This window comes from Panthera onca, chromosome B1 (assembly GCF_046562875.1).
Source record: "Panthera onca isolate mPanOnc1 chromosome B1, mPanOnc1 haplotype 2, whole genome shotgun sequence".
Taxonomy (NCBI): Eukaryota; Metazoa; Chordata; class Mammalia; order Carnivora; family Felidae; genus Panthera; species Panthera onca.
The window spans coordinates 62,392,521-62,407,288 of NC_138342.1; the positions used below are offsets into that span (position 1 = coordinate 62,392,521).

At 41.7% G+C, this 14,768-nt stretch overlaps 1 protein-coding gene across 6 annotated transcripts in view; it reads left to right on the forward strand.

Moving 5' to 3' along the window:
* SEPTIN11 (septin 11) overlaps positions 1–14,768 on the forward strand; it is a 92,847-nt gene that overhangs the window by 59,179 nt on the left and 18,900 nt on the right. For all 6 annotated transcript variants that reach the window (XM_060654818.3, XM_060654826.3, XM_060654825.3 and 3 more), the window contains exons 4-7: positions 3,021–3,207; positions 6,340–6,501; positions 11,174–11,270; positions 12,516–12,684. In XM_060654818.3, coding sequence (XP_060510801.2) covers positions 3,021–3,207; positions 6,340–6,501; positions 11,174–11,270; positions 12,516–12,684 — 615 coding nt within the window. The remainder of the gene's footprint in view (positions 1–3,020; positions 3,208–6,339; positions 6,502–11,173; positions 11,271–12,515; positions 12,685–14,768) is intronic.

Sequence of the window (14,768 nt, forward strand, 5' to 3'; positions counted from 1 at the left end):
GAGAGTCACTCTCTGAACAATGCCATTGGTTCTTCTGGAAGAATGGTCAGTGGGTAACTTGGGTGGATAGAAAACATTGCATAAAATATTTCTCCCATCAGTTTTAGGTCAACCTCTGTATTTTGTTGTGAATTCTGTGGCTGGAGGTATATGAAAAGAAATGAGTTGTGGGTAAAAAGGACCATCCCCATGCCTGAAAAGGAAATGATGTGAGAATGTAAATACTGCATATGATTTGCCTTCCTTCACTTTCCCCTGCTTTGTATGGCTGAAACCCAGAGAAGTTGGAATTGGCCAAACAAAAACCAGATGGGTGTCTTTTCTATAAAATGGAAACTATCAAAAGGCAAAATTGGGATTAAACCTCCTTATCTTTATGACTGGATGTAGATAAGAAGTGGAAAGGAGTAGAAGAGGGGCAGGTAATTTGTTTAAAGGATTGTGAAGGGGAATACAAAACCACTGGCTGACTTAAACACAGGGAATAATGATTTTGGTAAATAGTTCTCCTGGAATACGTTTCTTTAATTTGTTTATAATAGTTGGAAGGTAAAATTGGTGGAATTTCATGCTGGATTGTGTGGAGGAAGTAGAAGAGGAGGTCTCTGATTGGTATGGATGGAGGTGCCATTCGCCAAGCTAAGGAAAACAGGGAGATGGTTTGGGGGCAAGATGAAGAGTCCCATCCTGGACACATTTAGAAGAGCCAATGCAGATATCTTGTAAGCAGTTGTATGGATGGGGCTGAAACTTGGGTGGATGATCTGGGCTACAAGCAGAAATTTGTGATTTATCATCACTTAGATGGTAAGTAAAACACAGGAATAAATGGAATTTTCTAGGGAGATCACATAAAGGGAAAAAACGGAGATTGGATGATTGGCCAGAACTCCCTGACAGGGGAAGGCAGAAAGAATTCAAGGTATAAGAGGAGAACAAAAAGTTTCTTTGGGTATATTGAATCTAGGGCAGAAAACATGCCTCACTGGAAAAGGAGAGATGTTATACCTCCTATAATCTTGGAGGATTAGAATCAACACCAGAGGCAACAGGGAAATTAATAGAAAGCAGAAACCTATTTGGACCACTGCTGGGAGGAGGTGCTGAGAAGCTAAAAATCAGGAACTAGTGAGGCAGGAAGGAGCAATTGCTTGTGAGCTGCTTTTCCTTTCCTAAGAGGGTGCTGGAGAGAGAGCCTGGTTCCCCAAACACATGCCTCAGTGTCAGGAGACTGGAAGATCAGGCTCTCGGCTGGCATGGGTGAACCTCGGTGGAGTGGCCCAGTCCACTTCCCTACAGGGCATGAGCACAGTAGCAGGATGGTTACCATGGAACTGAGTGAGTGTAAGGTTCCTCCCTGCCACCCCAACTTTCTCAAAAGTCAAGCTTGCTTTTCTCTTAGTTGTTGCTTTTTTAAAATTATTATTACTGTGAAATAGTTATATCTTTTATGTGCTAGGCCTTTACACATGTTAGCTCACATATTTGTCACAGTAGCTCTCTGATATAGGTACTTTTTTGTCTTTGAGTTACTTATGAGGAAATGGAGACAGAGAGGTTTAGGAACTTGCCCAAAGTTACATATCCTGTAAGTTGTGGGGTTGGAGTCCATCTGTCTTGAATCCATGCTTCTAACCACCATCCTATAATATTATCACTGTTGCTTCAGAATACCCGCTTGTATTTTGAAAGTGGAAAACATAGAAGAAACTTCTCACTTGTTCCTTCTTTCTATTGGAATTTATTGGGATTTCTTTTGTCCTATTTACTTACTGGTGTATCCTACTTTTTCTTTTAACCGCTAGAGTTTTTGTCTGCTCAGATTGAATCAGTGGATTGTAATGAATGACCAAAGAAAAATATCAAAAACCGTTTTCTGAGTGCTTTTGGTTTTTGGTTATAAATGTGTTTTTTGTTTTGTTTGTTTTTTCTCTTAGAGTGTGTGCTGTCATCCTTATTTCAAAGATTTGTTGTTCCCTTAAGGATTTCAGTTTAATATATGAGTTGGGGGAGCAAAGTGTTGAAAGGTTTTTATTTTTCTTAAAGCGTAAGTCATTCCTCAGCAAGGTAATAGGTTTGGGGAGAATTAACCCATTGTGTTCCTAGTAACCCAGTCTCACTGCTGCTCACACTGGTTTCTCCTGAGCAGGTCCCTGGAAACCTGAAAGTTTATAGCTTTTCCACAGCAACCTACCTAATGTACTGCTTCATCCTTGGAGAACATATGGTTTATTGAATGCATATTCCCAATATGTTATTAATGATGATGGTCTGCTAATAGAATCATACATAATTATTCAAAACAAATTTGAATTATGATTTGGTGAGAAGAAAGGGATATAGAGTTTACCTTCAAATCATAAAATTTCAGAGTTGGAAATAATCTTGAAGCCTATAATGGCCCAGGAGCACTGGGCTAGATGAGAGCACAGAGGGGCCCTCATCTCTGGAGGAATGGGACAAAGCATGGGGGCAGAGCTCCCACTAGGTTATGCCATAGCCTGAAATCAAAAACCACTTTCCTTTTGTGCGCCAAAGCCAATCAGTTGGTAGAGGCTGTCAAAATCACTTTACTGAGACAAATTTTGAGACTTCCATTTTGGCCCAGCAGGAAAGAATGCCACAATGTCTTAGTAATGTCTTCCATGGGAAGTGACAGCATGGTTCACATATTTATAATCTCTGCTTTAAAGGATGAATGTTAGCCAGGGGAATACTAGGAAGGAGACTGTTCCGGGTAGGGGGTTAGCATGAACCAGGTCATGAAGGCAGCTGTGTGTGATGACTGGGACAGAAATGGTGAGCCAGGGAGGAAGTGGGAGAGAGGAGCTGGAGAGATGTTCAGGAACCAGATGATGGAAGGCCTGGGATGCCCAGGTAAGGAACTGGGACTTCAGCTCTTAGGAGAGGGAACCATTGAAGACTTGACTGCCTGCATGGAGCTGCACAAGAGGTTGAAGGCTAGAAATATGCTGATTTGAAGATGTGTTTAAAAAAAAAAAAATTCTTCTGCATTCTAGCTATAAGCCAATAGTGGAATATATTGATGCTCAATTTGAAGCCTACTTACAAGAGGAATTGAAGATCAAACGTTCTCTCTTCAACTACCACGACACCAGGATCCACGCATGCCTCTACTTCATTGCCCCTACTGGCCATTCACTGAAGTCTCTGGACCTAGTCACCATGAAAAAGCTGGACAGCAAGGTACTCACTGACACTTTGGTGACTATCCACTTGCTTTTTGGATCACCTTTATCTGAAGGCCCTGATTTATTTCCTTCTTTTAATGTAATTGGAGTTGTTTTGTTTTACAAGACAGTTTATTGTAGCAGTTTTAGGTTCACAGCAAAATTAAGAGGAAGGTACAGAGACGCATGTATACCCCTGCCCCACGTCAGCACCCCCACCTGATGGGTCCCATTGATGGGTTGTTACAGTCGACGCATCTATGTTGACACACCATAATCACCCAAAGTCTGTTACTTACATTAGGGTTCACTTTTGTTGGTGCACAGCCTGTGGGCTTGGACAAACCTACAAAGACCTGTATCGTGGAGGCATACAGAGTAGTTTTCCTGCCCCCAAACTCCTCTGTGCTCTTGCCTATTCATCCCTCCCCCTTCCTCCAACCCCATAATTGTCTTTTCTGGTTTACAGAACAATAGGGTTTAGCAATGTGAGAAAAATGCTTCAAAACCTCTGGATGTTAGGCTAAACAAAATAAAACAAACAAATAAAACCATGGAGCTCTTTACCAAGTATTTTTAGTTCTTAAATTAGCACCAGCGGATGCTCTGATGAAGGTTGGGGAATTATATAGCGGAGACATCTAAATGGTCATAGGAAGGGTTAAATTTAGGGAGATTGAAATATAAAGTCACAAATTGTTTACTTTCCTAAAAACTTCTCTAAATTTCTGTTTTAAAGGTTTGGCTTTAATATGAAGTTTTGAGTGAAAAAAACAGGTGTTAATTTTTTTCCTTATGTGATAAGGACAGTCCAGCTTCTTAGATTTAAAAGTGAATTGCACCCAAATGTTTTTAAAAAGTGGTTTCAGTTTGACACCTGGGCTTTCCACATTAATAAACTCTTCCTTTTACAACATTTGAAGAGAGGTACTGATAAGTTTGATAACATTAAGTGATGTACTTTACAATTAATTTGATTTTTCATTTTGAAATAAATGGAAGGCAGTATATTTTGAATTGAAGAAGCAAATGAAAACAGCCAGAAAAAGAAGCTGTGGTATTTTTTTTTTAACTTTCCTTGAAGTTCCATAAAAAGTTGTATCATCTTTAGGGGGTTTTGTTGGGTGTTATTTTTGTGTCCAAACAATGCTGTTTGAAAGATGCTTTCTCTCCAGAGGAACGTAATGGAGGGCAGTCAGATGACCAGCTGTCCCCGAGGCCTCTGGCTGAACTGGCCGCCAAATGGGCTGCAGTGGCTGACACAGGGCTTCCAGCATGCACAGAGTTCCTTGGGCTTCCAGCATGCACAGATACCTTGGTTTACAGAAAAATGGTCTAGTGATGTGAAGGGACTATTGCAGCTGGAGGACTCTCGGGAGAATAAATAGAATCCTTTTCATGCATTTGTGTCCGCAACAGTGAGCCACGGGCAGGCAGGCAGTTGAGGGCTCTGGGCCATGAGGCTGGCTCCCCAGGCTGCCGTGTCCCTGGTAACAGGGCTGGGGAGGGGCAGAGATGGAGGTGGTGTCCTAACTGAGGCCATGTTTGTGGACCAAGCCCGGCAAATATTCAACAAAGGGTTATGCTTAGTAGGGCTGGTTTAAAAAGGGAAAGAAAATAAGGCAAATGAACACAGCTGGAAAAAAAAGTCCCTGAAAACAGGTTAAACTGCTTTTAAAGAACCGATACTGCTGTAGAGATGGAGGGCTGGAGAGCATCTGAAAATGGTGTTTGCAAAGGGTGTTTATACAAGTGAAGTGAAGAGTTAAGGTGCTTAAGTATATATATCATAAACATATAATTTCAGAAATGATTTTCAAGCACCTGCCACTGAGGAAAAAGAGGTTTTAAATCTCAATTGCTTGTGGTGTCTATCTACTCTGATCAAACTGGTCAAGAAGGTATGAACCTCTGCCATTTTGTCTGTGTAATAGTCACTGAATACTAAACATGTACAGAAGATAACCAACAAGAACAACGGGGAAGTGTTTTGTTTCTTGGGCTCTGACCCAGACATATCCCCACCATTAGTGTTTCTCTTGCTGGATGAGCCCAAGCATGATGAGGTAGGAGTGGGTGGAGGAATAGGTGAAGAATATGTTATTCTGTCCACATGTCTTCTCATTGTGGTGTATCAGGGGTTTTGATTCGGCTCTTGGAATAAAAGAAGCAAAGGAATGCAGACATGACCAAGAAAACCTCCCTAAGGACTCCCTCATCTCTTGCTAGTGTGGCTTTCTCACTGAGTCTGTCCCCCTTTCCCCTGAGCTGGGAGAGCATGGCCCCAGGTGTCAGATGTCAGTTGTGTCTTACTGAAACCTCTGTGGCTACCAGGGAGTGGAAGAAAGTTAATCTTAAAAAACGAATTTTTTAAAATGTGCTGTGTGGGCAGTGCTGGGCAAAGTTGGGAGAATGACCCACTTTGGGGTTTGAGGCTTGGGCTTGAGGGTGTCCTCAGCTCTCACACTGGGCTTTCTGCCACTGTTTTCAAACTCTGCCTTCTCCCTGGTCTCTAGTCAATGCTCTGAAAGCGAGCCTTTGCCGCTAGGTTTCATTCTGACATGAAGAAGTAATGTGCTAGAAGCTGGTGTTTCAAAAGAATTAATTGGTGTGATTTTGAAAACTTTAAAAGTAGGTGAAGCCGTTTTTGTTCTGGTTAATACGTAGGTTCTCTACCCCTAGTAGTCATTAGAAAAAAAGAGAGGGTGTTATCCTGCATAGAGATGAATATTCCACTATTCTAACACAGTCTTTGCTTTGCACTGTGAGGAACATGCAAAAATCAAGCTTTTTAAGTAGCTGGGAGGGGTCTAAAAGGAGTGGTTGGTTATTCAAAGAATAGGCTTCTTTGTTATTGCTATTTGTCATAGAGTAACACTTCCTTCTACTCTGTTAAAAAAAAAAAAATGAGGTAGCACAGAAGAGGAAATTACAAGTATGCTGTCAGTGCCGGATGGGAGGAAGTAAAAGTGTTCACAGATGGAGCTAAAAGATTATCCATGTCTTCTTAATTTTCCCTCTGGGCACAAAGCCTTATTTTCAATATCTATTTTTTAAGTGAAGCTTTACAACTTTTGTTATGTTTCATTCATTTGTCTTATTTTTCTTATATTGGAATTGTGTAAAAATGGGTATGTTTGTTTTATAGGTGAACATCATTCCAATAATTGCAAAAGCTGACACGATTGCCAAAAATGAATTGCACAAATTCAAGAGTAAGATCATGAGTGAACTAGTCAGCAATGGAGTCCAGATATATCAGTTCCCCACAGATGAAGAAACGGTGGCAGAGATTAATGCAACAATGAGTGTAAGTCCTCAAGTTAGGAAGAACTTACCAGAAATTGTCCTGAAAGCTTTTCTTGGTAGCAGCATTGTAGAGTGACTGGAACACTGGGCCAGGAATCGGATTCTTTAGCGTTGCCCAGCTCTGCCACTATGGCAAGTCATTTAACCACCCTACTCCTCAGGGTATCCATCTATCAAATGGGAAAGTTAGACAAGCCTATCTCCAGTTTCCTTCCTGCTCCAACAGGCAGGATTTCTACAGCAGACCTCTTGGGAAGGGAATGCCAGCCCAGCACCGTCTCACACAAAGCAGCTTAAAGGAAATAGATCTCTGCTTGTTTCTGCCATTGTTGGCAGAAATATCTCCACCTGCCTTCCTTTTGCTTCTGTGATGGGTTCCTGCCTTTCGCTCCATTCTGTTTCCCCTACTCTTTCCTGAATCATTAGGTTAATTGGCAGTTGAGGGTATAATTTCTCCATGTCCCAGGCAGAGAACAAGAGAGAACTGAGTAAAGCTTCAGCAATTCTAAGTGCACCTGTGATATGATGTCCGTGTCCTCATGCTATCTGCTGATCCCGAATCTTTCTCACTGCCTCTTTGTGTATCTCACAAAGAGATACATGGCTCATTTCTGGGCCACAACTCCTATACTTTTTTTTTTTTTCCATTTGGGAATGCATAACTTGTGTAAAACTAGCATCCTTTGCACATAGTAGATGACCAATGATGGCTTTTGGGATTCTTAAAATTGTAGGTTAGCTTCTGTGAAATATAATTAGAAGCTATTAAATAAGTTGCCTTCCCCTGAATACGTGCTAAAAATTGATTCAAAAGTGTGCTGGTGGCAGCAGAAGTCAGTGTACATTTTTAAATTGTGGTAGGTTGAGCTGTGTTCTACTTTCCTTAGATCTGATCATGAAAAGTGTCTAATGAAGTAATTATTAAATTGCCCTGAAGGCACTCTTTTTTTTTAACAGCCATATTGAGATATAATTGATGTACTGTACAAGTTACCCGTTTAAAGCATACAATTCAGTGGTTTTTAGTATATTCAGAGTTGAGCAACCATTGCCACCACCAATTTTAGAACCTTTTCATCACCTGAAAAAGAAATCATGTTCCTTTTAGTTGTCAACCCTCTAACCATCCCAGTCCTAGGCAACTACTACTCTACTTTCTTGTCTCTTCTGGACATTTGCCTATTCTGGACATTTCATATAAAGGGACTCAGACTGAAGCTCATCTAGAGAATTAAATGGCTTGGTCAAAGCAGCACTGAGATTTCAACCCTGATACCAGTTTTGTGTTGTTTGCTATCATAATTTAGGAGAACAGAGATATTTCACAAAACTCCTTCTTGTTTCTTCAGTTCAGCATATGGACTTTTCTATATAGCACTGTTATCATTTATGGAGGAATATTTTCCTTAAATTTTTCCCAATATGACTAGGACTTTGGAAGCAAATGTAACTTCTCCCTTATCTGGGGCTGTTTGTATGAATTGAAAATTTAGGGGCCCATTAGAGCAGAGATTGTCCATTCTCCACTCTGCTCTAGTGTGGTCACACTCGGAGTTGTGTGACCTACTCTGGTTGTCTTGCTCCTGTGGCCAGGATCGTGAAGACTCTGGAATTTGTGAAAACTGGGGAGCAGATTCTTCCTGGGAGGATGGCCGGAGGGGGTACGAAAGGAAGGTCATCATGACGGAGGGTAACTGTTCTCATTCAAAAGACAGAACTGAAGGGTAGTGAGGGGTTGGGGCCCAGCGAGAAATGAACGTTTGGCCATCGGTGCCACCGCAGCACAGCAAGCACCCTGTGGAAGGAGTGAGTTCCCATCACAAGGTGGTGGACAACAGATTCCGTATCTCAACTCATTTAGATACTGTAGAAGCAGGATCGAAATGGATAACATGTGAGGTCTCTCCCACGTCTAAATTTCTCTGGCTATGGGTACTGAGAGTTTCATAGCCATCATAGCACCAGTCATTTTTGACATTTATGGAGGATTTACTGTGCATCAGCCACCGTGAGAGGTTTTATTTACATCTAATCCTCACACCAGTCCCATAGGTAGGCACTATTATTATCCCTAACTCGCAATGAGGAAACTGCAGCCTGGCATGGTCCAGCCATCGGTCGTGCAGGGAGGATTTGAACGCAGGCAGCTCAGCTCCAGTGCCAGCAGAGCAGTGTGCCTGTTTTACAGCATCATTAGAGCCCAGGCTGAGATAGCGCTGGTTTATTCTGCTGTAGAACTTCAGTTTGGGGTTCTTCTGCTGTAGAACTTCAGCATAGGATTCAATAAATGACATGAGTGAATATTGTCTAATGTTCTCTTTATATCTCTCCCCTTCCTTTTAAATTATTTTGGGTGCTCATGAAACTAAATTTGTGTTAAATTTCTTGGAAAGAAACTACCCATGGGGATGCCTGGGTGGCTCATTCGGTTAAACATCCGACTTTTGCTCAGGTCATGTTCTCGTAGTTACTGGGTTTGAGCCCCGCATCGGGCTCTATGCTGATAGCTCAGAGCCTGGAGCCTGCTTCAGATTCTGTGTCTCCCTCTCTTTCTGCCCCTCGCCCACTCACTCAATCTCTCTCTCTCTCTCTCTCTCTCTCTCTCTCTCTCTCAAAAATAAACATTAGAAAAAAGTCCCATGAATCTTGGCTCTTTGTCTCTTTATCAGATTAATCAAACTGATAGTCCGAAATTAATCTTGTTCTTTAACAAGAATTTTTTTTAAGTCTCTTCCTTGCCAATAATTCCTGGTGATGAAATCCCATATGATATGTGGAAAACAGATTTCACTGGCAGTTGCTTTTGTCACTCAGTGTGAGCGGAGAAAACTCTTTCCTTGGTCATTATGGCAGAATGGTGGCCAGCGGGGCCCTGTTGCTCCTCAACTTCAGGGGACACATTACAGTTCCAGACTTGGAGTCTGTGAAAGGAATGTGCTTTCTTTCCTTCCTATAGAGTGTGAGATGAACCAGAGAATATAAGTATCTTGAGCAGCAAATGAAGTACCACCTGGGCATCCTGGGCTGAGGGTTATGTCCTCTGTGGGAGAGGATTTGGCTGTAGGACATTCTCATCTTTCCCAACTTGCCTACAGTAGAAGAGCAGTGGATCAAGGAACTGAAATAATAATTCTCAGAACAACCATTTCAGATTTTCTTATTCTTACATTTTAATAGAAAAAAAGATGGAATTACTGTCCCTACCACCCGCACTCCCAGAATGTAGCCATAGCTACCAAATAAAGCAACGTGAAATAGTCAGTTGTTTTGAACACCACCTCTGCTTGGGAGAAGTCTGGGTTGCAAGGCTTGGGCCAATAATTTGGGCCAAAATGTAGTTCTGATTTGAATTTTGTGCAATGGCCAACTGTAAAGCAATGCTGTTAGAAATATAATATGAACCACACAAACAATTTAACATTTCCCAGTAGTCACATTAAAAAAAGTAAAAGGAAATGTGAAATTAATTAAAAAACTTATTTAACTGAATATATTTAAAATATTATTTCAAGGGGCGCCTGGATGGCTCAGTCGGTTAAGCGTCCGACTTCAGCTCAGGTCACGATCTCCCGGTCTGTGAGTTCGAGTCCCGCGTCGGGCTCTGGGCTGATGGCTCAGAGCCTGGAGCCTGCTTCCAATTCTGTGTCTCCCTCTCTCTCTGACCCTCCCCCGTTCATGCTCTGTCTCTCTCTGTCTCAAAAATAAATAAATGTTAAAAAAAAAAAAAATATTATTTCAATATGCAATCAATATAAAAATTAATGAGATATTTTCATAGTAAGTCTTTGAAATCCAATGTATATTTTACAGTTACAGCATATCCCAATTTGGAAGCATACCCAAATTACTCCTAACACACTTGAAAATTTTTCAACATGAAATAAGTACCAAAAAGATAATTTTCCTCTAATGTTTTCATCCACATTGAGTAAACTAGTTTTTTAGTTTTTTGTTTTGTTTTTTTTTTAGAAAATTTAAGTTTAAAGCAAAATGAAGTGCAGTCCCAAAACAATACAGTTTTATTTCACGGAAAAATATTTTGTTATATTTTTAAGTTCAAAGGTAAAATAATTAAAAGTAAATAAAAGTGGGACATCTGCGTGGCTCAGTTGGTTAAGCCCCCAACTCTTAATTTCAGCTTAGGTCATGATCTCTTGGTTTGAGAGTTCGAGCCTCACATTGGGCTCTGCTGTCAGTCAGGGCCTGCTTGGGATTCTCCCTCCCTCTCTCTCTGCCCTTCTCCTACTTGCGCTGTCTCTGTCTCTCTCAAAATAACTGTACTTAAAAAAAAAAGAAAAGAAAAGTATATAAAACTAAAATTCAGTTTCTTGATCCTGTAAGCCCTGTTTCTGATGCTCAGTGGCCACATATATTAGCGGCTACAGTCTTGGACAACATGTGTCTGAAGCTTCCTGTGTGGTTGCAAAGACACCTACGGTTTCCTTTGAATCTAGCTCATACCACATAATCAATATTTGGTCATAGGAGGGGTGGGGTACACGAAGCCCACCTCTGCTGACCTGCAGAGCTTCCTCCCTCTTCTACCCACCCTCCCCTTTGTCTCCCCCTCACTAAGTGAGGCTGGCAGAAGGGGCGGAGCCTAGGCAAGGCGGAGAACCAGCCTGGGCAAGACCTGGAGAAGGTAACAACTCTGTCCTTGTGTTGCTTCCCAGGTCCATCTCCCGTTTGCTGTCGTCGGCAGCACTGAAGAGGTGAAGATCGGCAACAAGATGGCGAAGGCCAGGCAGTACCCCTGGGGTGTGGTGCAGGGTATGTGCACATTAGGGGGAAAGGGGTCTCCACATTTAACTCCTGTGGTGACTGTTCTGGCTTCTTCTCTCTCTGCCCTATTTGGGGAGGTTTTGGGGGAGGTCCTCAACCAAAGGCAGGATGAAGGGAGGGTTGTACACATGGCAGTTGTGAAGTGAGGAAGCAAGACCCTGTGACCAAGTAGGTAGATGGTGGGGAGAAGTGACCACAGTGCCCTACTTCCAGTGAGGCAGCCCCTCAAGAATGTTGGCTTGTGTGGCAAATTGAGTATAAATTCCTGGTAGAAAAGAGCTCTTCCCTAGAAGTTTCAACAACTTTCATACCAGTTTCATCAGCAAAGTATAATAAGAAAGCTGCAAAAGATTTCTTGTAAACAAGAAGTTACTTGTTTCTCCATTATCTCTGGAAAACCTGTCTTTCAATTAAATGTTATCTCAGTGGATATCTGAGAATTATGACCTATTTGGTGCTGGGAGACATGATCATAGTCTCTGACCTGAAGAAGCTTCCCATGTGTCACTTTGATAGGCAAGGACCCTATTTTCCTGCCTTTGTGTGTTTTGAGGGAGGACATCTGATGCTATAGGTTAAGTAGGATAGCTATAGAAAGTTTCTTCATTAGTTTAAGATCTATCAGTCCCCCTTTTCTTTTTTTCTGAATAAAGGCAATAAATCTGTGAGAAGGGAAAAGAAATTGTACCTTTCAGATCTCTAAGAAAATTACAATTTTTATGAATCTTACCTATTTCTCTATAATAAAGCTTTTTTCATAGTGTTGATGAAATTAAAGGAAGTGGTATGTAGAACCTGCCTTGTATACTTCCAGGGGGCACGGAGTAGTGGAAATAGACCTGGCTTTGCAGCCAGATGTTGTGTTTGAACGTAGATTCTGCTCCCAGTACTCAGGAAGTCAGCTTCCTTATCAAAGCCTTGCTTCTGCATCTATAAGACGAGAGTCACAATGCCTACTTGGCAGAATTGTTCTGAAGGATAAAGACAATATTTATAAAGTTCCTCTTGCAATGCCCTGCCCTGAGCAGGCACTCTGTGATCACTGTGGTCATCAACATTATGGTCCACATTGTTGAAAATTTTGTCCTCGTTGGGAATGTAAGGCGAATCCAGTGAAGGGTCTTCACAGCTTTGAGATTTCAGGAGCGATGGTGATAACTTTTTGAAAGTGTCACTTCAGATTTTTAGGGATGTCATTGCTGATAGCCGCTTCCACCTTCCCATCTCTTGCAGTTGAGAATGAAAACCACTGTGATTTTGTGAAACTTCGGGAGATGCTGATCCGCGTGAACATGGAAGATTTGCGAGAACAGACTCACACCCGCCATTATGAACTGTATCGGCGCTGTAAGCTTGAGGAGATGGGGTTCAAGGACACTGACCCTGACAGCAAGCCCTTCAGGTATGAGGGCACCTAGCAATCACCTGTTTCCCAGACAGTGGCTTGAATGGTGTGTTGTTCCATCACCAAAATGCTTGTCGGATTGAGATAGCAGTGATTGAGGGACCTGGTGGGGACACGTTAGTAAGCATAATTGCCAGGCATTGCGATAACCACTTTACTGGTATTATCTCAACTAAGCGATGTAGATGATGTCACTGCCATCCTCATTTTACAGATAAGGAAACTAAGGCACTGAAAGTGTAAGCAACCTACCCAAGGTCCTACAAGTAGGAAGTGATGGAGTGAGTTTTGAACCCCTGCTCTTAATCATTATACTCACAGAGGCACAGAGCCTGGTCTAGGCATTTACAGAGGTGTGGCCGCTCAGTACAGTTTGCTCCATTCGTTCATGGTTGCCAGCCAGGTTTCACTTCCCAGGACTCTTATCAGCTCTCTGTGTTTCAGTCCAATGCTAACAACTAATGAGGAAGAAAGGGAATAACTTGTAGAAAGTTTCTTGTGTGTTTTCCCACATCATCGATGGATGGAGATGAAGTGGCAAAATGTGAAGGGGGGAATTAATGCAGAATTAGCGGCCCAGCAAAGGCCCAGCTGCTGTCAGAACCTAGGCCGTGGGGGAGGGGCGGCAGGGGCTGAGTACCTTGGCCACAGAGTGGGGAGGGAAGGCAGGGCCACCAGGCCAGGTTTGCCACCTGTGGGCCCAGAAGAGGATTGCTTTGTCCAAACTGGGCCCACACTGGGTCTTAATGGAGATTTCAGTTGAGGTGATGTGAGGTGTGCCTGGGCATGATTAGGGGCTGCCGTTTCTTGGTAAAGACTGTTCCCTCTTCTGCTGTCTCTGTTTTTGGCATTTAAATTAAAATACCTCCTGCAAGCGCAGGGTAACTGCCCACCAGAAGGAGGTGTTGCTGAGTAGGTCCAGCAGGGCTCTTGAAGGCCTGGCCAAGCTGGGTCCAGCCTCCTGCTCTGGCCTCGCTCACTTCAGGGACTTCAGGATGGTGGCAGATGTTGTCCAGGCCTTTTGACTTGTAGAGGATATGCTTTATTCACACATCTTCCATGTCCCATTTGGTTCCATTTCTTCTGGCCTAAGGTTTCCTTTTTGTTTTGTTTTGTTTTTACATCTCACTATATTTATTTTTTTTATTGAGGTATAATTAACATACAGTATTATATTCGTTTCAGATGTACAACACAATGATTCAGTAATTCTGTACCTTCCTCAGTGGTCACTGTCTGTCACCAAACAACATTATTACAATATCATTGATTATATTGCCCATGCTGTACTTGTCATCTCCATGACTTACTTATTGTATAACTGGAAGTTTGTACCTCTTAATCCTCTTTACCTATTACATCCATTCCCCTGATCCACCTCCCCTCTGGCAACCACCAGTTTGTTCTTTATATTTAAGGGTCTGGTTTTTGTTTGCTTGTTTGTTGCTTTGTTCGTTTGTTATTATTATTTTTTAGATTCCACATATAAATGAAACCATATGGTATTTGTCTTTCTCTGCTCAACTTATTTCACTTAGCATAATATCCTCTGGGTCTATCCATGTTGTCACAAATAGCAATATCTCATTCTTTTTTTTATAAGCTGAGCAATATTCCATTGTGTATACATGCCACATTTTCTTAATCCACCCATTTATTGATGGGTGCCCAGGTTCCTTCCATATCTTGACTATTATAAATAATGCTGCAATAAATATAAGGTACACATATCTTTTCAAACTAATATTTTTATTTTCTTTAGGTAAATATTCAGTAGTAGAATTGCTAGATTATATGGTATTTCTATTTTTAATTTTTTGAAGAATCTCCATACCGTTCTCCACAGTGGTCGCACCAATTTACATTCCCACCAAAAGTGCATGAGGGTTCTCTTTTCTCCACGTCCTCACCACTGCTTATTATTTCTTGTCTTTTTGATATTAGCCATTTTGAAAAGCATAAGGTGATATTGTGATTTTGATTTGTATTTCCCTGATGATTAGTAATATTGAGCATCTTTTCATCTGTATGTCTGTATGTCTTCTTTGGAAAAATATCTATTCAGGTCCTCTGCCTTATCA